General features: G+C 45.1%; 1 protein-coding gene across 1 annotated transcript; it reads left to right on the forward strand.

Moving 5' to 3' along the window:
- The first annotated feature begins 4508 nt into the window (after positions 1–4508).
- Positions 4509–27529, forward strand: lrig3 (leucine-rich repeats and immunoglobulin-like domains 3). The gene is made up of 19 exons (XM_076011427.1): positions 4509–4808; positions 9024–9095; positions 9188–9262; positions 16305–16439; positions 16524–16667; positions 17563–17706; positions 17862–18005; positions 19153–19296; positions 21094–21174; positions 21298–21369; positions 21931–22002; positions 23728–23891; positions 24248–24583; positions 25074–25355; positions 25462–25938; positions 26025–26180; positions 26268–26408; positions 26532–26786; positions 26869–27529. Exons 1-19 carry the CDS (start codon positions 4609–4611, stop codon positions 27114–27116), a joined length of 3342 nt encoding a protein of 1113 aa, XP_075867542.1. The 5' UTR covers positions 4509–4608; the 3' UTR covers positions 27117–27529.
- The last annotated feature ends 155 nt before the right edge of the window (positions 27530–27684 follow it).

Genomic DNA, 27684 nt, shown 5'->3' on the forward strand with positions numbered 1-27684 from the left:
CTCATCCTGGATGTGTTTTTGTGCAACCGATTAAGCCTAGACATACGTGTTGTGGATTGGTTGAGCGCGGCTTAGTTACTCATCTTGGATGACGGAATCCTACTTTTGTGCAACGGGCCCCCGGTCTAGATTTCTGCTAGAGTTTTGTTGTTGTTGTTGTTGTTGTTGTTTTTGTTTACATCTTCCCCGCTGAGACCCTTGGGCAGGCAATGCGAGAAACTCAGAAAGTTATTGCCGATGGTGTTCTGTCGGCTGAGTCACGCAAGACTGTTTATAACAGAGAGATGTTGGGCTGCAGAGAAGGGGTTTAATACAGATACGCTGGTTACATTAAGGCCAACAAGAAATATTGGGTGAGGTTCAGCAGCATTTTTCCAAAGAGCAACATTAATTCCAACCGATGTATGTCATCAGTCCAAAAGTAGGCTATGGAATCAATGCACTTCCTTTTGGCACAATACGATATATTGACAGTTGTTTCTTTTTTCAAGCTAATAATGACCAAATTAAGTCATAAATGGGGACAGTTGCCATGTGCAATGTTGATATTTTTATAACAATATAAAAATGAATATGCAGGGGGCGAATGGTTGACATCCTGGCGACTTGTCCAGGATGTCACCCTGCCTTCGCACGATGACAGCTGAGATAGGCTCCAGCTGACCCCTGTGGTATTGAAAATGGATGGATGTATGTGGAGGGGTAGTGTTAAAAGTGAGCAACATCCTTCTCTATTCACAGATTTAAAAAGTTCTTGAAATAGAGAAAGAAAAGGAAAGGTGTGTGGGTGACCGTTACATTTCCATTTTAAAGACAAAGGAGACATTTTCTCAACCAAGCAACAAGTCTCACACCTTTGAGAACCTTACATAGAGGCAATACACCATTCACGGGGCAACTTTAACAAACAAAAGAATCACTAATCACTGATAGCAGGGCCCAAAAACCTCATGCGGCAACTAATAACGAATAGGGTTACAGTATAAAGAGTTATTATTTTGTTTTTTTTGTTTTTTACTTTGTCGCGATGGTCCTCTGTGTTTAGAGACAAGATTGATTCTTTCTTGATTTATAGAAATGAGAGGCAAATCAAATTTGAACAACAGGGAAAAGTTTAGAAGGGATGTTTATTGCATCAGTGTGTCTAATTGGTAATATCAGCATTGTTCACTATGTGGTTATGTATGAGTATGGTTAAAGCTCAGTCTGGATTTGACCTTGTTCTAATTAATCGGGGGAAAAACACCCTGCTTACATGGTTAAAGCCATCTTAATATTGGGTTAAATTGCTGGGCAGCTGAAGGGACAGAATCACGTCGCAGGAGGTAATAAGGACCATCACACATTACGTTAACATGACACTCGAGAAAACTGAATTATTGCTTTAGTCCGACCATGACTCCACAACTGAAGTGCATGTAAATGCGTTATTCTGAATAAAATTGGAGTTTGAGAACTACGATTAAGACACCCAGATAACGCGATTGGAATTTAATTTTCTGCTTCATGCCTCAGACAGAGTTTAACTTGACGATCATAAGCGCATGCGCCACACCCCCCACTCTGGCGTGTACCCCGGAACAAAAACAATGAAGACACAAGCTTCTTCAATGCGTGGCGCTTTTACAAATTGTTGTATAACTGACAACACCATTCATCTGCCAAAGCAGTACGCAAACTTTTTAGTTAATTTGTGTACACAAAAAGTGTTTGCAACTACAAGGTGCTCTGCACAACTCGCCAGTTTATACAGAACAATGGTTCTCACATGGAATGGAATTGGCACTCATACAGTTTCTTCCTGGAGCCTCTAAACACCTTCACAAGTCCACAAAGTCTCTCAAAGGACCTACACATCATACGTAAGTTGTCTCTCCATTGTGTTTAAAACTCTTTCACTGCCATTGTGTTTTCTACTTCTATTTATCAACACAATAAAAGGACTCGGCAGATACATTTAATTGCTTTTACTGAAGCCCCATACACTACAATTACAACCTTTCCCACTGACCAAAAAACTTGTTTAAACCCGCTAACAATCGCCATTTGGTGGCAGTGTGAAAGGTTCACCGATCCGCGTCAAACAACCTGGAAAGCGACCCGGCTTTAATCGGCTTGGCTTCGATCGGCTTGCAGAGGGAAAGCCAGACTGACGTCAACATGCTAATTTACATGATGGCGTTGAGCGTTATATACGCTACGTCATAACACGTCGACACAAAGTGTAGAATCGAAGACATGGTTTTGTTGTAGCCCTCCAAAAGCACATGGCGTTGTTGTCTGCCTCTCCAAATCACCTTTGGTTTCCTCTCCAAACAGCTGCGGCGCTGCCATCAGTGGTGTGTCAAAAAGTTCCCCAAAGCCCCAATTCCATTGGCCAAAAAACGTGGTGATGTCCCGCTACTAATCGGCATTTGGTGGCGGTGGAATCTGCTCACCGAGCTGCGCTGTTCCACGACAAAACGGGTCAAACAACCCAACAAGCGACCCGGGTAATAATTGGCTCTGATCGGCTCTGCACCGATCGGTTTGCGGCATGTTGGCATTTCATCTCCTTCTCCTCATAAGACATTTTGTCATGTTCCTCGAGTTAAATGGCACAAAGCACTTGCTTTTTTGTCTGTTTATTCATTATGAAAAAAGAAATCCTCTTCTTTTTGTTACTCTTGTTGCAGTTGGCATATCAATGAGCTTGTGCCTTCACTTGTGAAAGGATCAGTGGACAGTGAAAGTCCGACCTTGGCCCACAGGAAGCTCTCTAACGCACAGCCTGAGGGGAGGAACCGTCACAACTGCCCCATCATGAATATCCCATAAAGGGCCATTTCAAGTGGAAATGAAAAAAGTCCCACTTTAGATTGCAAATGAGACAATATAAATGGGCCTTTCAAGCACCACGTGTTAATTAAAGCTTCTGTTAGTGACTTTACCTTGAGGGGAAGTGAACTTTTGTGTTGCGTCCTCGCCTGCAGAAAGGTGAAACGCGGCCGCCTGCCTAATTAGCAATTCCCCCTTTTGCTTTATTTGGATGTGCATGCAACTGTTGGGTTCGAGTGATGAAGAAAACTGTGTTTTACACATGCCATCACTGGTACAAAGAAATGTAAAAATGAGGATGACATGCAAGTAATACACAGAGGGGTGCTTTAATACTCATGGGAGTTGGGGGTTACATATTATCATTTAAAGGCTCTGTAAGACTTAGCACCTAGACAGCACCTAAGGGTATAAGTCTACTGCAAACAAAATAAAAGTTAATCTATTTCCTGAAGTCCCACTTTATCCAGTTTATTTCATTCATGCTATACCAGCTGTGATATCAGGCTAAAAATCTCAAAACCCAGTTAAAAAGAAAACCTTAACCAATGCAGATACACGCTGGCAAATTAATTTTTTCCTTTCACATCATGCCAGTAGCTCTCTGAATATTGGGTGGGCCTTTCAGATGGGTATATTTAGAGATGGGAATAAACTAAGTACAAATACGTTGTTATTGTTTTACTGTATTTCTTTCTGACAATTTTTTACTTTTACTCCCTACATTTGCCTAATCCTAACCCTAGCCCACAAATATATGTACTTTCTACTTCTTACATTGGAAAAACACACTCATTACTTTGGTGTTTAAAAGTGCTCAAATGATACAAATTATGTTATATCACTTCTTATATATTATATAAATTATGAGTGGAACCATTTCTATGGCGTTGTGTTGGTAAAAGTGGATAATATTTTAGAGAGAGATTATTTTAGAATACCTCAACTACCTTCATCTCATCCAATAATAGCTCACTGGTCATAACCATCACTGACTGCAATTTGGATGTTGGATGTTGAAGTTGAAAAGGAAAAAAAAGAAAAGAAAAAAGGACTGAGTAACAAAGCTGTTAAAAATGATTCAGATGCTCATACCAGACCTTAGGTCAGTTCAGATTATTCGGTCAGAACTTTTTCATTTTTGCTAAAAACATTCATGGCAAACAAATAAACAAACAAACATGTTTACTTTTAACTTGAGTACATTTCATTTCATTTCATTACGCAAGTCTCCATAGTATTGCCAAAGTAGAGAAGGTGAATAATTTTGACACCTGTTTATATTCTGAAGCACGTATCCCAGCACGACGTGCAACAAACCCGTAACTAAAGGATCCCAGGGCTTTTGTTCCAAGGACTACAACTCCCACACACCGCCGCGGCTCCGCCCCTTGCATACCTCTGCTGTGCGCTCACGCTACGCTCTGGGTATCCAACACGGCACAAAGTTGCCCCCAAACAGCAGCAACGGCAAACGCGAGGCGCACGGCTCGAAAAACTTCCTCCCCTGAGAATGGCAAAGTTTCAAAAGGACATCTTTCTTTTACACTTGACCGGCACATCAACCGGGGATTGGATATAAGGATCGACTCTATAGACTCGTGTTTGAGGATTTTTCTTTTCTCCCCCGACGGTGATTTCTCCCCTTTCTTCTTCCCTTTCTTCTTCTTCTTCTTCTTCTTCTTCTTCTTCTTCTTCTTCTTCACCCTATTGGATTCGTCACGCTTCGTCTCCTCCAGGTTCGGTGCTTGTTTGGAACCGGAGTTTGCGAGTGTCGGGGTTGGGATTAAAATGCGCTTCTCCACGCAGCCACGCACTCGCGCGGGCTCCATCGTGGTGTTTGCGCTGTTTTGGGCTGCTCTCCAGCGTGGATGCGGCGCGGACACAAGGACGTGCCCCCCTCCCTGCTCGTGTTCTGGGGATCTTGTGGACTGCAGTCGGCTGAGAAGGGGCCAAATTCCAGAGACGATCCCGGAGTGGACCGTCCAACTGTGAGTGCTGTTAAGGAGCCCTTTTGTGCGCCTTTTCCTTCCTCCCCGTCCGCTCTTCTCCCCTTTCTCCACAATCACAATAACGTCTCGCACTCGGTTCCACTTAAAGCAGTCTGGTGGAGCCGCCAGCGTTTGAAAAAGTATGAGGTTCACTGCCTCCTTTCCCAGCGCAGATGGGATGATCCGCATTCGTGCTCTAGTGAAAACAGAAACGGGTTGTAAACCACATTTACCAATCTGGGGGAGTGAGCGGGAGCGTCTCATCTTTGCAAGTAAACTTAAAAAATACTATGACTGTCACTTCTTCTGCAGCTGCGCAAATACTTCAAAATAAATAACTTCAGGGGAGAAGCTGGAAAACATGTTTGTTTTTTGATGCCCCTAGAGTGGTCCTGTGCCATGCAACAGGTCCTAGGAGGCAGCGGGGAGGCAAATGCAAATGTTTTTTTTTCTTTGCATATCAATGTGCCATTGTTGGCCCCCCTAAGAAGCCTCTTCATGTGTAAACATATTGAGGTGACACCCCCCCCCCCACACACACACACACACACACACCTCCTCCACCACCACCACCAACAACAACAACACCCCAGCTTCCTGCAGGTACATAATCGCAAGTTTAAAGGAAATATGCAAAACGTTTGCTTTTCACTGATGATAATGATTACATGGAGCCTTCAATCACAACACCCATGGTGTTGTGAGGAATTCTGGCAGCATACGCCAAATTTTTTATGTGCTTCTCGATCTTGGTCGTCAGGTTTCAGCTTTGCAGCCACGGCGTCATAAATCCTCGGCAGGCCGTTTGCAGCCCTGGACTCTCTCCTAAAGCAATACCTCAGTTTCTCTGCTGTTTGCTCTACTCTACCCAGACCCTGTTACTCCTCTTCTCCCCCTCATATGATCACTAGACTGAATATGTTGTATTACGCCACGTAGAAAAAACCAATAAAAAAAAAATGCATAGCGTGGCTCGTTTTCTTTCAAATAATTGTGCTCATCGAGGGCAGCTGAGGCCCCCACAGCTGAATTCAGGTTGTAGAAGGTTTTTTTCCCTCTCTCCTTCCCCCTCTCGCTCTCAAATACGCTGCACTTGGAAACTTGACATTGCCAGAGAAAACAGACCCAGCCTGAGCCTCGTAACCCAAGGCCTGGCCCTCCAAAGAAAATGAGCAAATGAGGAGGAGGAGGAGGAGGAGGAGGAGGAGAAAGAGAAAAAAGTTCCACATAGAGGGAAAAATTCATTTCACTCTGGCACACTAATTTACGAGTGGCTCTCCAAGCACATCTTACCCTCCCCAAGCCCCCCTTTAAAACCTCCAAGCCCCCTTTTGTTTCCCAGCACCCAATTATTTCTGCTGAATTAGCAACTCCAGAGCCGATGATGGGGCCGATTAAAGAGGAGCGTGTAGGGATTAGCTGGAAACAGCCAGGGGGGAGGGGAGGGGGGGGGGTGAAAGTGGGAAAAGAAGAAAGGAGCATCAAGAAATGTGACATACCTCAGCATGTGACATTTGTTTTCTGCGTTAGCCTAGAAAGGAACTTTCTTTCCAAGAAAAACAAATGAAAGCATAAGAGCTTTGGAAAAATTTTAAACACAACATAATGGCTTTATCATGTTTTACAATATCCTCTGGGCAATTTTAAACCGGCATTTAAGGGATTTTATCTGTTTATTTGTTTAGTAACAAAAAGGGCAGGAAGTTTTGAGGTTATTGTTTGCTTACTCCCTTCACTCAACCTAAGAGTTGGTTATTTAATGCGAGTGAAAAATATGACAAAGCAAAAAAAACTAAAAAAAAAAACTAGAGTGCCACCATCGTCCAGGTCATGAAATATTAACTAATAGACCAAAAATAAAATAAACTCGTCAGAAGCCGTTAAGTTAATCGACATGATCATTGCTTGCTCTCCCTCGCATGTCCCTCTTTGACATTTTCACGAGACGTTCCAGCTAAATACGGCTCCCAAGCAGTAAAGTGAAACCCAAACAGTAGGTTTTTTTCTTCTTCTGTCCCTCTCCTGGACACTGTAATAAGCAGCTCTCGTTATTGTAATCTCAGAAAGTTACTGACAGCCCTTGTAAAAGCCGGAAAGCGCCTCGTTTATAATATCTAAGGACTGATAAGGACCCAGCACCGCATGTTGTCGCCAGAGGCGAGCAGATTAGGCAACTCCCCCCGTCCCCACCCCCACCCAAGCCTTGCGCAGAGGCATGGCTATGTGTGTGTGTGTGTTTATCTCCCGCCGCTCAGGCCTTGCTTTGTGAGGGAAGTGGAAGTGTCGGAGCTACTTAGGAGTTTATCTGGAACACCGGGAAGCGCGATAGGACACCTTTCCCTCATGGACTCCCAATAACAGAAGCCCCTTTCCCACTGGCCAAAAAACCCTTTTAAACCCGCTCACAATGGGCATTTGGTGGCAGCGGGAGCGTCAACCAGCGTCAAACAACCCTGCAAACCCGGGTTAAAATCGACTTTAATCGGCTCCGCTCCGATCGGCTTGTAGTGGGAAAGCCAGACCCACGTCAACATCACATCTACCTGCTGCACGTGATGACGTTGAGTGTTGTGTGCGCTACATCATAATATTGCGTCAGTCGCGGCGTATATCAAATACCGAAGCGAGGGTGTTTGCGTTCGAGACCGGATTCGCTCAGCATCGTGTTGCAGCACTGGCAAAACAGCGGAATTCGCTTTCTTTCGGTTTCAGCTTGTTGCCGGTCGAGTCGAGGCTGGAGATGCTTATAGAGTCACGTGAAAAGTCTGGTTGTTGATTTCAGTAAAAGGAGAGTTTAGAAAAAAGGATGAGAAAAAAAAAACGCCATAAAAACTCTGCAGGCGTGTTTGAGGCGTTCGAAAGGGGCGTCCCTCTCACTTTTCCAGGCATTGTGAATGCATTAGCAGTTGATGGCTTCATCCCCCCTTCTCCAACCTCCTCCTCCTCCTCGGGTTCCTTGATGGATTCCAGATGAGCGAGGTAAGAAGGAGGAGGAGGAGGGGCAGGGTGAGAGGGTGCAAAAGTAAAAAAAAAAAAAAACACGTCTGGCATTGATCGCGCAGCAGCGTCAATAACTCCATGGCTTTAATGGACTCCTTGGCGTTGCTTTTTCAAAAGAAAAAAAAAACAAGGCTGCGACCACCACAGCCGAGCGCGCAGAGGGCCAAAGTTTCTCCCTCCGAATGGCGGCGGGGGAGGGGCGAGGGGGGGTTCACCCTTCACAGCAATTTGACATCGTTTGTGACCTTGACACACTTCCCCCACCGGCCCCCGGGGCCATGTTAAAAATCTGCGCCACAATGATCCAAATATGGACGAGAGCCAAGTCGTATCTGCTTTTTTTTGGAGATCTGTCGGATATTGAAGTCAAAACAGCGAGGTTGCAGAGATAAAAAAAAAAAAAAGTTGAGACGCCAGAAAAGAGATCCAGGCGGGACCTCGTGGCCAGCGCTCAAAAAACCTCAAACCTCCCGGCACGTCCCCTGAAGAAAAAAAATGAAAAACCAAGGTTTGGTCTGGTTTTCAGTAGATATCAAAAAAATAATAAATCCTGGATGACTTAACAGTTTATCATTCTGTTTTGGCTCTGCCTCTCAGCAGAGGCCTGGACATGAAGTGAGCCGAGTTTTGGCATAGACTTTTCAACACCCCCATCTCCCCTGTTTATAAAGAGCAGACGAAATGAAAAAAAAAAAAAAGCTTCAGGTTCCAGTACATTTTTGGAGCGAGGGGAGGGGGAACCTTCTGGAACGTCTTCACTCCAGACTGTATTATCAGGACGGCCTTGATGAGATAGTATCAGAGGGAATCGCAGTTATTGGATAATTTGTAAGTTTGTAAGAGTGCCTTGATTTATCCTACATTGGGGAACATTTGCATAGTAATAGCAGCATGTACAGTGCAAAGAGAAGATTTTTTAAGAAAAAAATAAATTTCCCTTGTTTCCCTGCGAAAGCGCCTCGTCCGAATCCATCTAAACGTTTCCTGGGTGTTTTAGCACCTTTCTCCCCCGACTTTAACAGCAGTGGGTATCCCCCCACTTTGATCGGGGCTCCTCGGGGGCCTTGGCAAGCGTTAGGGCAACAATAACACAGTAAATTTTCTAGCATAATTACGTTGAAGCCGCGCAGGGCCCTGCCGAGAAACGCAGTCCACAGCCGTGTGCTTTTCTTTCAATCTCACTCCCCCTTTTCTTTTCCTTTCACCTATGCGCAGGGACTTGAGCCACAACAGACTTCAGGCGCTCGAGAGCACTTTGTTTTCCAACCTGCGACATCTCAGCGAAGTGTAAGTTACTGACGGCAAAGTCTTTTGCGAAGAGCTTTTCCGGGCATTTTCCTCCTCAACGAGTGTGGCTTTTTCCTTTCTCCCGCGTGCAGGAAGCTGAACCACAATGAGCTGGAGGCCGTACCTGATTTGGGACCCTACGCTTCCAACATCACCACGATCATTCTGTGAGTAAAAGTTCTCCTCAGTCCTCCTCCCTCCAAGTCTCTAAAGGGAGAGCCAGTTTCCCCCAGACATGGAACCCAGCCTACCAGACGGGTCATGTGGTCAGAGACAAAATGCCATTAACAGGAATGGAAATGTTTTGTCTGGAGGCTGTTGCTGCCCCCAGGGTGTATTTTTAAAACCCGGAAGACTGTGACGCAATTCTGGCGAAAAAAGAAACGATGGGGCCGGGGGACTTGAAAGCAATGGCAATATTTTTTTTTTAAGTCTGGGTATTGTTGCCCTTTTTTCTGTGACTTTTTCTGTGAAGCATCTGGTGGTAAAGTGCCGTTGGAGCACCTGTTGTCTCAACCACCAGGACCAGGACGCTGCAATTCCTTCATTCATCTCTTGTTTATGCAGCGGGTTGATGTAGTTTCCCAATTTGGGATCAATAAAGTACCTCTATTGTATGTTTTTTTGCAGCGTATGAGTGAAGCAGAAGCAAACTGAGGCTTTCCAATGCATTGAGTCACTTGTTTTTTTTCCTCCACTGCCCCGACGGGCGTGTTTTTGTTGTTGTGCAACTCTCGCTCTCGGGCCAACGCGAGACATTAGCCTGCTAAACCGCACCAATTTCATTTGCTTTGTGTGGTGTGTCTCCCCGAAATAGAGGGGGAAAAAAAAGACTCGAACGGAACTGAACTGACTCGGAGCTATTGCTGAAGAATGTGTCGGTCCTCATCAAGCCCCGACACGACGCTCGAGCACGGCAGCTGCGAGGGCGTCGAGCCGCGTCGACTAATTTTTGTTTGCACCCTGCAGCTGTAAGCGTCAGCGGCTTGAAGATGTCCTAATATTTACCACAAGTTTTTTTGGGGTTTTGATAGCATCAGATTTTGTATTTCTGACTGCCGGTCATTGTTTGGATTGTTCCACTAACAAATAGCACCTGGCACGAGTTGTTGCGTTGCACCACTAATGGATAAAAGAAGTCACATGTGCCTGCGCTGTCCAAGTCCCCTTTAGCAATCTTGCATGGAGGTTCCTGCACAGCATTTAGACTTTCCCCAAAACCATAATTTCTTGAATTTGATTTGAAGATGCGACACAGTTTGGTTTACCTAGAGCCAGGTCACCCATGAGTTCCTAGTTTTAACACAATCCAGACACTTTTAATTGATTCCTTGAGGTATAGAGTAACGACAGATACACTGTATAAATAGCTGAGAATGAGATCTTCTGAAACAAGAACAGAATGGAAGGAGGATTTGGGGCTTGGGGACACAAAACTCCAATAAGTGTTTCTCTTCCACACATTTTTGTCAAATCAATTTTAATGTCTTTAATGGGCTGCAATTATATGGCCGAGTGACACTGGGGCTGGCTGTGACTGAAGGGAAACACCCAGGATTCCTGGGCGTTCGTGTCACGGCCGATGCTAATTTACAGCTGGCGTGGTTGGGATTTTCATTTGCGAGGAATTTGAGGAATGACGCTTTATGTGTCGTTGCAAACCATGTGCATTAAGGGCAAACAGCTGCACTATTCAAGAAAAATGATCTCTAGTGCAGTACAGCAAAAAAAAACAACAACAATTCAGCCGCATACGCTCAGGAGAATAGCTAACGTAAGCTGTCAGTAATCAAATGTCCAAAGCAAATTATGTACTTATGAACTTAAATGCATGTTGTAGATACTTATACTAACTTTGACTTTTTTTTTTTTTTTTTTTTTAAAGCCAGTTAGAAATGCATAACTTGATCAACCTAGCATTAACCTCAATGTAGCAAAAACTCTACGTGTCAGCCTACTCGCTGGTTGCAGAGTAGTTTTTCCCCTATTTGCAACATTGAATGATGCCATTCTATTTGGTTCCGCTTCTGTTTTGGTTTGTTCTCTACTATTCAAAGTCACCGCTGCAGTTTGTCCTTTGGCTCCACTTGTTGACAAAAAAGTGGAATCGTCTGCGTAAAATGCCAGAGGGACAAGAGATATTTCCAAGTGTTTCTAAGTGTTTCCCTAAGCGGAGCTCAAAGCTTGAGCTGCCTTTTATTCATTGCGGTAATCAAATAGCGAAGGTCCTGAGCTGCGCTGGTTCTCAAAACACTGGTAGCTATTGCCCCCATAGAACCTAATCTGTCAAACCCAAAACAGACACTGCATTGAAACCGCATTTTTTTTTTTTTGTGTGTGTGTGTGTGTGTCCACTAAGTCAGGGCTCCAAAAGCAGTTAACAGCAGTATGCAGGGGCGGAAAGAAAAAAAAAAACATGGACACCCTGAAGTGATGAAGAAATTTAGGTTCACACTAGCTAACACAACCTCGCGCCTCCTCTCGCTGCCACCCTCTTTCCCTCAGATTGGGTGGTGCTGCGTGATTTTTTTGTCCTTTCCTCCTCCCTCCTTCAGTTTCTCCAAGCTGGGAGGGTAGTAAAGGGAGAAAGAAAGAAAGAGAAAAAAAGACCTCTGGGTATCGAATACCACTTATTCAAACAGCCAGGCAGACATAGCGGCAGCTCTCCCCGACTCCTCTGACCTCACAGCTCCGAGTGAAAACAAACGGCGAATAACCCTGCAGCTGGTAGTAATTGAGTCGCGATCATCTTAATTAATTGAACAATTTCCCAGGAATTTATGGAGGGGGTAAAAACCCACCACAGCTAAATCCCCAACTTGCCTGTGTTTCGGGGGAGGAAGAGGTGGTGGGATTTGGGGGGGTGTTCGACAAATGACCAGGAGATTCCAGGTCTGATTTAAGCATGTTCGGCGGTGAACCTCTCTTGGAATGTCTACGGAAATAGGGGGAGGCTGTTAAAAAAAGAGCTTTACAAACCAGAACACTGGTGATTACAGCCACTGTAACAATGTGTGAAATTGAAATACAAATCTGGCAGTAGTTAAAAACGGAGGTTTCTTGTTTGTTATCATTCAAAGAGAATCCAATTTTGAAAGTTGAATTCCAAGTGCACTCATTGCCCACCCGTTGATCAAATAAATAAGCCCGATTGAATGACCCGGCCAGGTGTTGAAGCTAATTAAAGACGACGTCTTTGTGCGCGCCGAGAGGCAGTTGCGAGGTTTGCTGGTGCAAACCTTTGCACTGTTTGTTTGTCAGGCGATTACAGTGTGTAGCGGCAACAGACAAGGATCGGTGACGGGCAAGGGCCTCATTTGGGGGGAAAAGAGCAGCAAAGTGCACTCGTGAACTTCCGCCGTGCGTGCGCGCACAACTCCCATGTGTTTCCGATTGCAGGCAGACTGCGGATCTGCGGGACGCATCGCGTGCTTTACGGACCCCCTTCCCCCACGTCATTCTGTTCAAAGGATCCCTTGGTTCACATGTCAATAACCCCCTTCCCCTCCTGCTCCTCTCTCACTTGTGATTCGGACCCAACGTTTGAAAGAAACGGTCGGCCCGCTCGAGTCCGATATGGCGTCCTTGCTGGGGAACGCATCCCTGGTTTTCATTATAGGCGCCAGTGCAGAGAGAGCGAGTCATCAGATGGCTTCTCAAAACGCTGTTCTTTTTTCCAATAGGAAATACCACACACATACACACACACCACAGCACACTACGAGCAAGACGTTGAGGGAAAAAAAATGTGGCTTTCCATTTAAAGAGCCAGAAAACTGCTTCAAAAAAGAAACAAATCAGCAACAACTTGAAGGAGAACTTTGTCAAAGATCTACATTTTTTTTTTCTTCGGGGGAATGGTTTTCTGAGTATAAACATTTTCAGTTTGGCTGTGGTAGAAAGACCCAAAAAAACCCACTCATGGCTTTCACTGTGTGTGAATCACGACTGCCTCAAAACAGACTTCAGTCGTATTGAGGCAGAAGGCCAGTCACTGATCACATTATTAGTTTTAACATCAACTGTTATCAGTTGTACCGAATCATGTTCATCTTACTTTTTGGGCAGTTCTTCTGCTTAAAGGGGATTCAGTCCAACATTTGGTTTTCTAAAGCGCTCCAGACTTTGAGTCGTGGTCCACCTTAAAAAATAACATATTTTAAACCATCACTATGTTATGTTTGTTTTTGTTTGTTTGTTTTTTTTTACTTTTTTTGTGATGCTTCCTTTTTTTGGGCCTTCACTTACTTCACTGATGAGTTTAAATTGTTAGGATATTATGAAAGTAATTTTGGCTGATTTACATCAAGATCTCTAAACTAAAAAGAAAACAGTAATAGCTTCACATGCTTGGCAAACATTTAAAAGATTTGTCACCTGTTAGCTTTAATTTTAGCAACAGGTGCAAATCCAATTGTTGCTTGCCAAGTTGGGGGTGGGGACGGTGGAGGTGGGGGGGCAGGAGGGTGCAACGCGCGTGGCCTCCCATCGTCTCGGGCTAAGAGCTGGAAGCCGGCGCAGGAGAACTGCAGATGCATTGGCTGCGTAACTAAGTTATCTTGATGTCAAAGCAGATGAACAAGTTTGAAGTGCGACCAATTAGGTCTCACAATGCTGGGCTTGTTTGTGCAAAGAGGATAGAGGAGGATAGAGGAGCACTCTCGACCGGGAGGAGGGGGCAGATAACAGTGGGCCGGTTGTTTGTAGGCAGCAGATTTTTTGTTTTTTGTTCTACGTGCTAAAACAGGGGCGAAAGTGAGAAGAGCTGCTAAGATAACAGAATCATTAGTCTCCCACATTTGTGTCCAGGAGAGGCAGGAAGTGAGCGCGAGACCCCCTTTTTCCTGCACTGTCCACCACCGCCACCCACCTCTCCGAGACAAACTGGAAAGACTGGTTCCTTCTCGCTGGGCGGCCCTCCTTCTCTCAGCAACGCAGTCAGGGGAACATGAAAACTGAGAAGCAGGTGGTGCGGCGGCTCTTTTGTTTGGGATTGGGGGGCCGTGGTGCGTGGGAAGCCCACTGCAAATCTGCACACAAAAGAGGCTGCCTGCACCGTTTTGTCACTGCGGACAATGATTTGTAGTTAGCCCTGCCTTTTGATTCACTGCAAACTGCCTTTTTGGTCAGACCCCCACCTTGCCATCATCTTCGCAGACAAGATAAATTGGTTTAAACATTGACCGAAGCAGGAGAAGTCTCAAGCCGGGAGCCTACGTGAGGCTGGAGAAGCTGCAAGTTTCGACCTGCGCTCGTGTTTTCACAGTGACACAAGCCCCAGACGTCCCATTGTATGCTAATACGCAACGCAGTGTTGTGTTTGCACTTGGGTGGAAACAATTAGATTGAACTTGAAATGCTTGAGGGCGCATTTCCGCTAGTACCTGCTCGGCACGGCACGGCACGGCACGGGTGTGTTTCCATTGCAACTTGGTTCCAACTCAGTGTTGGGTGGAGTTACTACACCAAGGAGGGCCGAAAGTCCCTCAAAGTTTGTGATGTTCTCCGTGTCCCCAGACTCATCTGCTCTACTTTTTTTGTATTTATGATTTTTGACATTAAAGTAAATTTAGTTGGGCTTAAAATTCTTTGGCTGATACCATTGAATTGTATCAAACCACTGTCCTCACAGAGAAAGTATAGACTGTGGAGCAATCACTCGAGTCATAAAATTGATTATTATTGAACAAGAATAAGCGCACAACTTTAATCCACATAAAGCATGACACAGCAACACAAAGTTAAAAAGTTCCCCTCCACATGTTAACACTTAATAGCCTAAAAACAAAAGTTTTGAAACTTGGAAGACTTTTGGAAGACTTTTTCATTGTGTGTCTCTCCGTCTGGCTCCCTTTGAACTGTGTCATTGGCCATTGAGCACAAAAATGTCTGCACCTCTTTGTCCATCCAAGGCGCCGCTTTATTTTGAATATCTGAAAATGTAAAATTCAACAAGCGGGACATTTAAAAATGGCAGTTTTGGTTTTCGCCAAGGACGTGCAACTTCCCTTTCGTCAAACTGTCACCCAATCAGTGCCCTGCTCTGTGTTGACTTCACAAAATAGTACCTGTTCGTAACGGCTGGTGCTGGTTAACACCTAGTGGAAACGCACAAAACCGAGTCAAGTAGGTATTAGTGGAAATGCGGCCTTAAATAGCACTTGTTAGTACCGGTTAGTACCGAGTGGAAACACGTGCAAACCTTACCGAGCCGAGCCGGAGTAGGTACTAGTGGAAGCGCACCCTAAAATAGTAGCTGATAGTAATGGTGAGCACCGGTGGGTACCAAGTGAGAATGTGCGGTCGGTACTAGTTGGTACTAGTGGAAATGCACCTTAAGTTACCATTGCAGTTGCATATTTTTATCGTGCAGGAGCAAGTAGCAGGTGGAAATGTTTTGGTTTTAATGCCCGAGTGGCTCTCGTATCGGATTTCTCCATCGAAATATTAATTTTGGATTATTAGAGGTGAATGAAATGAAAACAGACGCCCGTGTTTTCTCTAGAGGTCAGAAGAAGAAGCAGGAGAAGAAAAAAAAAAAACAGCCCTCTGGTGTGTAAGGCGTAGCTGCTCCGATGAATACTGAAAACGGGTGCCTGTAGTCTGGTGCATCGAAGGGAATTCCTGCCACCCCCCAACTACCCCCTCTTCACTCTCCCTGCACTGCCGAGGCCCGTATACAAAGAGGGCACTGTACGGCCTCTGTTTATAACCAAGCAGTCCCTGCACTGCAATTTAGGAGGCGTGCAGCTCAGGAAATTGCTGGCCTCTGCCGAGGCATGCTTTCACTGAGGGAATGGTATTCATCAGCTAAGTAATTGGCAGGTTGCACTTTTAAATACCTTATAAACAAAATAACACATCAATAAACCCCAAAGGTTCTTCAGGCCCATTCGGGGTAGCCAGGACGTGGATCACGGCAGGCAAATTGTTGGAATTCCTGGAATAAACTTGCGAAACCGGCCCCCCTCTTCTACCTCCACAAAAAATACCCAGAGAACATTTTTTTAGGCTGAGTGTTGAGTTGCGGCTCGGCTGCCGCGTGATTGTTTGACATCTTCCAATGCCGGGGGGCTAATTGAGGGACTTGGTGGTGGTGGGGGTGCGGGGTGTTTGTGAACAGGGGAAAGGCGAAACCGTTGTGTGCCGCTTGGCCAAACACAGTGTATTTTTCTCATTTATTGGAGCAATGGTTGTCTGTGTTTTCAGAGCAAACAACAGGATCAGCAGGGTCTCGGCGGAGCAGCTCGTGCCCTTCGTTGCCCTGGAGACGCTCGACCTCAGCAACAACAACCTGGTGGAGATCAGGGCCAGCTCCTTCCCAGCTCTGCCCCTCAAGAACCTGTGAGTGTCCTGGTGCTCCTAACTACCCCCGTCAACCCTCCACCACCCCCTTTCGAAAGCTTCACTCCGACCCCTCCCCCGCAGGTTCCTTAACAACAATCGCATCTCGGCGCTGGAGAGTGGCTGCTTCGCCAACCTGTCCAGCAGCCTGCAGGTCCTCCGGCTGAGCCGCAACCGTCTATCCACCATCCCGGCCAAGATCTTCCAACTGCCCAACCTCCTGCATCTGTAAGCACCTATTTTCAGCTCTTCCTCTCTGGGGAATGTGAGATTCATCAGATCATTTCTAAAACAGCACATCAACAACATACCCCTTCAATATATCGGCTTACTTTTTTTTCTCCCTGCGCTGCTTCTAGATTTTAGAAGAGACACTGTGGAAAGAGGGGCCTTCCCATATCATACATTGAATATTTTTTTTCCAGATTTAAGAACCTCCAGGTTCCCAATTGTTCAAAGGTTCTCCTTACAAGTGTTTTCCAAGAATGATATCTGTCTCTAGCTCAGAGCTATGCAGAAAGCCCATCCAAAGTGTGTACCTCCCACGCACACTTTGTGACATCACAAAGAGGCTTCTCCCTGGTCAGTGGCATCACCATCTGGGTCCGCGCTTGTTTCATGTGTATGATAAAGGACAAAGCAGCACTTTTAGCAGAGAGCTAAAGCTGAGCATTTCTGGGGGAAAGCCGCAAACAAAGGGTTAAATACATCGCTTTTTTTTCTTGTGATTCTTCCGGCTCTTATGGAACTCTTTGGCGGACTTTAAGAGAGAAATTACTGCAAAAATGACAAATTATCAGGAACAAATCAAACTTTTTTTTAAAAAATGTTTTACCTCTAAGGATTACACAGGAAATGTTTACACACGTTATTTGACTTCAAATTCAAACATTTGCACATGGCGATGGGAAACATCCGCTCACATTTGTTGAGACTTCCTGTTCGCTTTCGAAGCACGCGCTGGAATAATGAATAACGAATAATAATGAAAAATTCAATCCTTGAGTGTGTGTGTGTGGGTGTGTGCGTGTACGTGTACGTGTACGTGTACGTGTGCGTGTACGTGCGTGCTTGCAAAGTGCATATTGAGAGTGTTCTTCCTGCCCCTGTGTGTGCGCCGCAGGGAGCTGAGCAGGAACCGGGTCCGCCGCGTGGAGGGCCTGACGTTCCACGGCCTTCACGCCCTGCGCTCGCTGAAGATGCAGCGGAACAGCCTGAGCCGCTTGATGGACGGAGCCTTCTGGGGCCTCAGTAACATGGAAGTCCTGTAAGCCAACCCGCCAAAGCTCACGCCCAAAAGCACCCTCTTTTTTTTAATTCTCCCCACTCGCAGACGACGAAAAGCCTAATTTTTGTTCCCATCCCCCATCACCACTCCCCCCCGCCCCCCACCCACCCACCCACACACACACACACACACAGGCAGCTGGACTACAACAACCTGACAGAGGTGAACAAGGGTTGGCTTTACGGCCTGCTGACTCTACAGCAGCTCCACCTCAGCCACAACGCCATCAGCAGGATCCGAGCCGACGCCTGGGAGTTCTGCCAGAAGCTCGCCGAGCTGTAAGTCCAAACAGCACCCCCTCCCCCTCCCCCTCCCCCCCGCACCCGCCAGCCCTCTTCACTCCATGGTTGCACTCTGAACTCCGGACGCTTTGTCGCGTCACACTCCACACGTACGCACAAAAGCACAGTGCCCCCCCCCACCCCCCGTCCGCCAAGCTGTTGCCAACATTGACATCACACAGCGCACCGGCCACTGTTTCATGTCTTCTCTTGGCAAAAACATTCACCGTCTTTCCATTAAATTCCAGTGTTAGTCCTCTCCTCTTACTCTGAAGGGCTGGTTCGTCCCACAAATGTTCCAGTGAGAGATTTTCCCTCTAGGCATTCGCGGCATATGTTTTTTTTTCTCTTCTTTTCCCCGACCTCCCGCCCGCAGTTTTTCTCCTCCTTCCCGCATCAACCCGCTCTTATCTTCTGCAGCTGCACGGTAAACAGACTGCACAAAAAAAAAAAAATCCTAAAAAAACGAACGAGAAAAACAAAACCCAGACCTGCGTCTATCTGATCTGCCCTCATCTGAGTTTATGTAAAAAGAACAGCTTCTCACATTTGAAAATGTTTTGTTTCAAGTCGGCAGCAGCGGTTGTTGTTTAGCAAAAGCTTCAGTTGGCTTTCAAAACTCCAGTGACACAGTTGGCGAAAGTCTAGAAGAATGCAGTTTTTTCGTTAAATGTTTTGGTTTTTAATTGTTTCTTGTGCTAAGTTTTTTATAAGCCCTCTAGAAAATATATAGGATTAACAAGCATACAGAATCCTGAATTCCCTTGCAAATAAAAACAAAAGGAAATACAAAGTACATAAATTAAGCATTTTAACTTTAAAAAAATGCCAATAGAATTTAAGTGAAGCACTTCTGCTCATCATTATTATTATGCAGCTCTGTACTCCTGTGTCTTATATTTAGCTTCATATTATCATTGGCCGTTTACCAGGACCTCAAGCAACTAATTTAGTTCCGTTCTCATGGAAGCGCAGACTGGAATGAAAAAAAGCTCCTTGAAACCTTGCAATGGCGCAATGGAGCTGTATGTTCACATGGTTTCCCATGAAAATAGCCAAAGAAAAAAAACACACATGAAACACAAAAAATTAATGGAACTCCAGGAATCACACGTGATTTACGTGTATGCATTTCTGTTTTCAGCAACCTCTCCTCCAACCACTTGACCAGACTTGAGGAATCCAGCTTTGTGGGCCTCAGCCTGCTGGACGAGCTACACATTGGCAACAACCGCGTGAGCTTCATCGCGGACGGAGCTTTCCGCGGCCTCACTAACCTGCAAATGATGTGAGTTGCGGTGGTGCCTGGACTATAGAAATGTTAATGTTTATGTAAATGTTAATCTTATTCTATTTTGTCGGGTGCACTTGTGGCATGTGCCAGATATTGCTTTGTAATTAAGGGCTGCTTGAAGGAGGCAAAAGACTGATTTTTGGACAACAGTGATTCAAAATTAATTTGGTATGACAAATACACGTAATAAACGTTGGCTAAAAAGACCAAACTAAAGTCAAGAAAATCAGTCAAATCTTAATTTGGTGTTGACGTGATACTATCAAGTGATACTAATAAGTCGGTATTAGAGCTCGAAATGAAACCGATCCAGTTTGGCAGTGTCCTACACTGAGATTTTGTGAATATGACAGAGAAAATGTTTTTAACTTTCAAGTGTTTTTCATGGAGGGCCTTGTATGCAACCCACCTCTTTGTAGTGCCATGCATTTTTTTTAATCAGGTTTGCTTTTTTAAGCATCGTTTTCCTTTTTTTTATTGTCCAGATACAACAATATTTATGGTCACAAAGTAACCTGTTGCTCTGACTGGCACTAACACAGCCCCAGGTGCACGTTGCTAAGTACTTCTGTGGCTCCACCCACCCTTTGAAACCCACCTCCCTCTGCCATCAATCCTCCGCCTGAGTGGGAATATCCTGCCTGATCTGTTTTTAGGGGAGAAGAAATAGATTGGGGCGTTTAGGTCGCTACACACATTATGGAGAAAAAGAAAAAAAAAAAGGCGAACAGTGGGGCCCAACCCCGACCTCAACACCACCACCACCACCACCACCACCTCTTCCATTCCTCCCACACTCTCCCATCCCTCCCCCCGCGTTCCCACAGAGAGGCTCTTTAACATTTTTTTTTCTCTTTTTTTCTTTAATGGGAACCAAATGTGAATTTTTGCTGCAGAGGTCAGTATAGGGCAGGTGTGCAGCTAGGTGGACATGGATTGCTTTGGGGGCCTCAACCACACCTACACACACACACACACATATATATATTTACACACAGACACACATATATATATATATATATATGTATGTATATATATATATATATATATATATATATATATATATATATATATATATATATATATATATATATATATATATACATATATACATATATATATATATATATATATATATATATATGTATATATATACATATATATATATATATATATATATATATATACATACATATATGTACATGGACTTTTTATGGCTTGTCATGTTTTTTGAACACATTTGAAAAATGGAAAATTAAGATTATCTTATGTTATTATTTCTTTTCTCAACTTGTAATCTCAATTTATGATTGCTTTTCTTAATTTGTTTCCTGAGTTGTTTTTCTTTTCTTTTAACATTTATGATCCCCTGGATTGTACGGGACAAATATTATTTTTTTAAGGGAAGGCAAAGTGGACCAGCTGTGAAAACAAAACCAAAAGCCATTTGTACTTAACGCTGTTTGTGTCTTTGTATGGCGGTATGAAAGGAAACTTTTCACAAGCGACCCCCCCCCACTCCAAAAAAAAGAAAAAAAAAAAAAAAACAACTGCAGGTTTTTAAAAAGTATTTCCAAAAGTCACGAAGGGACTTCCTGTTCGCCGCAGCGCTACTTTGATCTCCAACGCTTTTTCTTCTTCCCCTTATGCGAAATGTAAAGGCCACATAAAGTTTTATTACCATCTTAACTCACAGTCGTTTGATGGGTGTGGAGTATGTCTGTTTTTTGTTTTGTTTTGTTTTGTTTTGTTTGTTGTAACAACGGGGCCTGTCTTTGTTTCCTCTGGAAGGGATCTCCAAAAGAATGAAATCTCCTGGACCATTGAAGACATGAACGGGCCTTTCTCTGCGCTGGACAAACTGAAGAAGCTGTAAGTTCTGGAACAGTGTGCCGGAATGTTTCCAGCCCCGAAAAGTGGCACAACAAGTTTCAAAAAGCTGATTACCGAGTTTTATAGGTTTGCCCTTTTTTTTTTCTTCTCTCCCTCCTTTAGATACCTTCAGGGGAACCAGATCCGATCCGTCACCAAAAAGTCCTTCTCCGGCTTGGACGCCTTGCACCACCTGTGAGTCCTTAATCATTCTTTGGATTTTTTTCCAAGGAAGCAGAAGAAGCACAGAGGCTTTCTGTTTAAGGAAAAAAGTGTCTTGGCCATCTACTTTGATGCAGAATCAGGGAGGGGAAGAAACTGTCTTCCTTTCTACCTCCCCTTCTACCTTCGTGCCAAACTATATCGATCACCCGGACGACTTAGCGGAAAGTGTGTGTGTGTGTGTGTGTGTGTGTGTGTGTGTGTGTGTGTGTGTGTGTGTGTGTGTGTGTGTGTGTGTGTGTGTGTGAGTTTACAACAGCTGCATTTGATTCTAATCAGAGTTTTTTCCCAGACATCGCCAAGGCTCAAAGCAGAGCAGAGTTGGGCCACTGTTGATTAACACAGCAAACTGCTGCCCAGAGTTTTATTGTTCTGGAGCCCCCCCCACGCCCCCTCCCCTTTTTTCTTCCTTTTTCACTCCCCTCCCCAGTTGGATTGAAGTTTTTCGCAGCCCTCGCGCCACATGGTTGATGTTGCTTCGATCTGTTCCCTAACCTTTCCTCTCCCTCCCCCTCCCCCTCTCTGTCATCACAGCGACCTGAGCGACAACGCCATCATGTCCGTCCAGGCCAACGCATTCTCCCAGATGAAGAACCTGCAGGAGCTGTAAGTGTGACCTTCAGCTTTCACTGTGGGTGTAGGACGGAAAACCAGGTGAAAGTTGTTAGGATCCGCTGGGAAAGTCAATCCCAGTAGGCACTCGCATTTGACAGCAACTCCAACGGTCCTTACACACCGGGCAAAAGGCGAAGCGACGAGAATACAAATGTTTCGCCAGCGGTGTCTTTGGGTTCACCTAATATTGTTCTTGAGAGAGGTTTGGCGGCCATTAAATTAATGACTTTCGTATGCCGAGTATTGTGGACATGTGTATTCAGCTTATTGTATAGCTAAAATTATTACAGTATATTATATTATAATTATGATTTATTTTCTGTCTTGAGAGGGCGTGTTGTGTGCGTCAGGTGGATATGTAGGTCAGGTGCAAGATGCTTGGTTAAGAAAGTAATGGTTACAAACTATTTTTTGACCACTTTATTGAAGTTCTTGTTGCCATAAAAGATTTCTTTTTGTTTTCCTTTGGATCTGCTTATCATTTCGAAAGCTTTTGAGAACAGATTCAAACCAAAGAATGAAAGATATGATTTTTTAAAGTGTGGCGACTGAGAAGTTTTGTTTCACATACATAAAATGAACCACCGCCTTCGACACCACAGCTTAAAAAAAAAAAAAAAAAAAAAAAAAAAAAAGCCGACTTAAGAGGAGATGGGTGAGTTCAACACAATCATCCAGGAGCCCAAATTTGACCCAGTGAAATTTGGCCAGTACTTTATAATGTCCATAGGACAATTTGAAGGACTGCTCCGTCAACTGGCTCTACGTTTGCAGAGGGAGAGAACATTGGCAACGTGTTGATGTGACGTCATCGACCATCCAACATCATTTTTGATTGGTCAGAAGTCAAAATATAAATTTTTCTTCACTTCACTCACTTCAAGAGGTTTCAAAAAAACTAATTATTCGCCAAGTGAATTTGCTCCCGGTGTGCAAGGACTTTACAGCTTTCCTTTTGTCTCCATCTGCTGAAGGACGGCTTATCCAGTTATCAGCAAGGGGATTTTTTGGTGTGTATTTTGATCCAATGATTCATATGATAAATATACCCCCCACCTATTGATGCTAATTATTTACATTTACCTACCTTGCTTTTTCATCCATGGTCTCACGTTATTAATTATCCAAAAAGCTCCAAGGATCTCAGGGAAACTGAATATTAGCCCTCTATGTACGCATTTATTAGAGGAGGGGGCCGCCTTTCAGCAATTACCATGAAGTGACCTTAAGCATGAAATGTTCGAGTAGAATCACCCTCACATCACCTCCCAAGAGTGTTTAATTCTGCTTCTTGGTGGAAGAAGCAGTTTTAGCCTCCTGCTATAAGTGGATGCTTTGTTGTAACTTCCACATGTTCAGAAGGAAACAAAAAATAACAAGCAGACTCCACCTGGCTGGGGCTGTTCTCACTACCCTGTTATCAAAACCCTTAGTGACATCACATAGGGCTGATTTCCAGTGTGTTTTAGCTCACACACTTCACTCACTTACTCACTCACTCGCTCGCACGCACGCACGCACGCACGCACGCACACACACATGAACAGCTCACCATGTGCACTTGTGATTTCGTTGATACAGCTAAAAATGCATTTTTTGTAAGGTGAAATTCAAAGTTATATCTGTGTGCTAGTTCTCGCAAGACCAAAATTACTTAAAAAAAAAAAATATGGTAATGCAAGGTGCGTGATCCAGTATCTTCTGTTCCTTTGACAGGCGTCTGAACACTACTAGCCTGCTGTGCGACTGCCAGCTGAAGTGGCTTCCCGTCTGGGTGGCAGAGCAAACCTTCCTGCCCTCTGTCAACGCCAGCTGCGCCCACCCACAGATGCTCAAGGGCAGGAGCGTGTTCTCCGTCAGCCAGGAGGAGTTTGTGTGTGGTAAGCAACGCTTTCATTGGCTCTCTTAAAATGTTACACACGCGCACACACTAGCGCACACTCACACACTGGGAGGACTTAAATTTTCAATTTATCCACGTGAGGTTTTCCGTTTCTTGACTGACCCAGAATGTTCAGTATTTTCCTCCCTGGTCCTGGGACACACTGACGGGTCTTATGACGAGAATGCAATGGAAAGTTTTCTTGGTGGCCAAAAAGCTACTTTCATATTTCAGTTGTCTTATCAAGCATAATGCACAAGACTGTTCCGGATTTAAACAGGTGTGCCACATGTGTTTTAAATTTCCCTTTTCTTGTTTTTGTTTTTTTTTTTGTATTTTTTTTACTTTTCACAGATGACTTCCCTAAGCCTCAAATCACAGTGCAACCAGAGACCCAGTCCGCCCTCAAGGGCACCAACGTGACATTCATCTGCTCGGCAGCCAGCTCCAGCGACTCACCCATGACGTTTGCCTGGAAGAAAGACAACGAAGTCCTGAACGACGCGGAGATCCACAACCAAGCCCATCTGCGAGTGCAGGCAGGTGCTGGTGGCGAGACAGAGGTGACGGAGTATACGACCACCCTGCAGCTCCGCAATGTGGAGTTTTCCAGCGAGGGAAAGTACCAGTGTGTCATCTCCAACCACTTTGGATCGTCCTATTCAACCAAGGCCAGGCTCACCGTCAACAGTAAGTTGGAAACGGCCCGACGTGGGATCACGTTAACTCTGCCCGGTAGCAAGATCGCACTGAATTCAGCTTTGAAATGTAGCACGTCCAGCCAGCGTTTTTTGGCTGCTTTTAATTTCCCACAACTTACAGAACCAACAGACATCATTTTAGTTTTGAAAAAGCCAGATAACTGTTCGGTTGTTTAGTTTGCAACCTAAAACCTCCATATTGCTAAACCCAAATCTGAAGCTTTTTTAGTCGTTTCTCATATGAGCTCAACACCAGATTAATACATCTAAAGCATGAAATTTGCTACACCAACATGTCTGCAAAGGTCTTCAGTCAGTCAGGGTCATCAAAGTACTTGAACGTTAAGTTAACCTATTCTGCAATTACTGCTACACCATATAATTCTAGCTGTTAAAATTATTTAATTTTCCCCCATGTCTACCTTGATTGTAAAATATTTGAGTCCTATGTAATACAAACAATTTCTGCCCTTTTCCAGTGCTGCCCACTTTCACCAAGATGCCGATGGACCTGAGCATCCGCGCCGGTGCAACGGCGAGACTGGAGTGTGCCGCTGTTGGTCACCCGTCGCCTCAGATTGCCTGGCAGAAAGACGGGGGCACTGACTTCCCGGCCGCCCGCGAACGCCGCATGCACGTCATGCCGGAGGACGACGTGTTTTTCATCGTGGATGTCAAGACAGAGGACATTGGTGTCTACAGCTGCACAGCTCAGAACACAGCCGGAGCAATCTCTGCCAACGCCACGCTCACTGTTCTCGGTAAGAATCGGCATGAAAGAATAGTTCTTCTTTTGAACTAAAGATGACTTGTAAAGACATCTTTTCTGGGGGGGGAAATTCGCCAATTTAACTGACTCGTCCACAGAAACACCGTCCTTTCTGCGGCCCCTTATGGATCGCACCGTGGCCAAGGGCGAAACCGCCGTGCTGCAGTGTATCGCCGGTGGCAGTCCTCCCCCGAAGCTCAACTGGACCAAAGACGACAGCCCTCTGGTGGTGACCGAGCGGCACTTTTTCGCGGCAGCCAATCAGCTCCTCATCATCGTTGACACGGCCGAGGCAGACGCGGGGACGTACACATGCGAGATGTCCAATGCACTCGGCACCGAGAGGGGGAACATCAGGCTGTCCGTCATGCCGAACCCCAACTGCGACTCGGGGGCACAGGGTGGCACCGGGCTGGGCGCAGTGGGCAGCGCGGGATCGGACAGTGACGGCTGGACCACCGTGGGAATCGTCATCATAGCTGTCGTGTGCTGTGTGGTGGGCACGTCGCTCGTCTGGGTGGTCATCATCTACCATACCCGGCGGCGGACCGAGGACTGCAGCGTCACCAACACAGGTAAGCTCGAAGCCGGGATTCATCACCTTGCAGCCTTTGCATTCCAAATGCAATTGCATTTTAAATTTGACGCCTACTTGTTCCAGATGAGACCAACCTGCCTGCCGACATACCCAGTTACCTGTCCTCCCAAGGAACCTTGGCTGACCGCCAGGACGGATACATCCCATCAGAAAGCGGCAGCCATCAGTACATGGCCTCGTCCATCAGTGGCTTCTACCTGCAGCCTAAAGACATGAACGGTAAATGGACTCTTTCCCATTTTTATCCATTTGCGAAGCTCACAAAACCTTTTGTCTGACAAGTTGTCACTCCTTCACCAATCGCAGGCCTTTACCCACTGGACAACCGGAGCGAAGCAGACATGGAGGCGGCCATCGACCCTCTGCTCTGCCATTATCAAGGTCCCGTTGGGTCACTCCTTCGCCGAGACAATATATACTCCCCTGACCCATCAGAAATCCTCACAGGTTTGTTGTTATCTACGAAATGGAAAATCTGGCCTTGAATGAAAGCAGTACTAGGAGTACAACTCGAGTACTTTCATTATATACAGGCAGGCTGTGTCTCATCTTTACTTTTTTGATCTTCAGGCTGCTCCATGGATCAAAAGCAAGCCTGCATCGACTCCTACACTGGAAATCTGACCGACCCTATAAAGAGGGACTACTTCCTATCCGAACACTTCGACCTGTGCTCTTCCTCTGTCCTCATGCAACTCCCAAATGCCAGCCTGCATCACAGCCTCTACAGCCAGCACAGTGACCGTCGGGCGTCCATGGAGGAAGGGGATGCCAGTGATTATGGGAGAGCTCATGAGTGCCTGTCACCGTCCAACACATTCATGGGTACATCCTGAAACCAGTTTCAGCACTATTAAAGAGTTTTTGGTTTGCTTTTGGGCCTAATTTGTCCACCTTGTTCCCCCAGGGACATTTGGAAAAGCTCCATGGAGACCTCCTATGGACCTACACACAGGCTTCAGCCCACCACCAGGGATGCAAAATGGAATAACTTTGCACGAGAATCCCTACACTGCACCGGACGTGGAATGTGACCAGGAAAAGAGCGGTTTCAGCGTGGACTCGATGTCAGAGCAGTGCAACAGCGTTTACGAACAGCCTTTTGACAGCAGCAGCAGGACTGAGTCTTTCCAACAACGCAGGACGAGCACTTAGTCGAGTGATTTTTGCGAAGAGGACAACCAAAAAAAAATATTTTCAAGAAAAAAAAAACATTTCTACCTCATTGAAAGGACACTTTAGCAATTAAGGATTCCTCAAATGTGCAACAAGTGAATGTAAAGGACAATTTGATGTTCCTTAAGTAAAAAAAGGAGCACATGAAAAGCTGTTCTTGAATGATGCAGCTCCAGTTAAGTAAAATAAATGGTTAAATACATTTTTATATAAAGTTTATTATATTTTGTAAAATTGTATATAAACAGATTGCATTATTTTTTAAATAACTTCTTGTGTATGAGGATTTTGCAGCCCCGCCTACTCCATTATCCCAGCTTTGAATGAAGCAGTGTTTTGCACATACTTTAAATAATAAAAGAAAACACCTTGGTGTGTCCTGCAACATTCAATTCAGTGGTATGAGTCCTCAGTTGTGGTGCCATGGTTTACAAGGTGTAGGCCTCAAACTGAAGATTGTGCTTTTGGAGCGGAACCAGCAGACTGACAAGGGCACATCAAGTCTGTCATCACAAACAAAAACCACCAGCAGGGAAACACACGGCGC

This window comes from Nelusetta ayraudi, unplaced genomic scaffold, assembly GCF_046127955.1.
Source record: "Nelusetta ayraudi isolate G7.1 ecotype Tasmania unplaced genomic scaffold, CSIRO-AGI_Nayr_v1 ptg000135l, whole genome shotgun sequence".
Lineage (NCBI taxonomy): Eukaryota > Metazoa > Chordata > Actinopteri > Tetraodontiformes > Monacanthidae > Nelusetta > Nelusetta ayraudi.

Bases quoted from the DNA above. Each gene is read 5' to 3' on its own strand.
- lrig3 (XM_076011427.1), top strand. From the start codon at position 4,609: ATGCGCTTCTCCACGCAGCCACGCACTCGCGCGGGCTCCATCGTGGTG. The intron at 9,096-9,187 runs GTAAGTTACTGA...TCCCGCGTGCAG, and splicing joins CTGCGACATCTCAGCGAAGT to GAAGCTGAACCACAATGAGC. The intron at 23,892-24,247 runs GTAAGCAACGCT...TACTTTTCACAG, and splicing joins CCAGGAGGAGTTTGTGTGTG to ATGACTTCCCTAAGCCTCAA.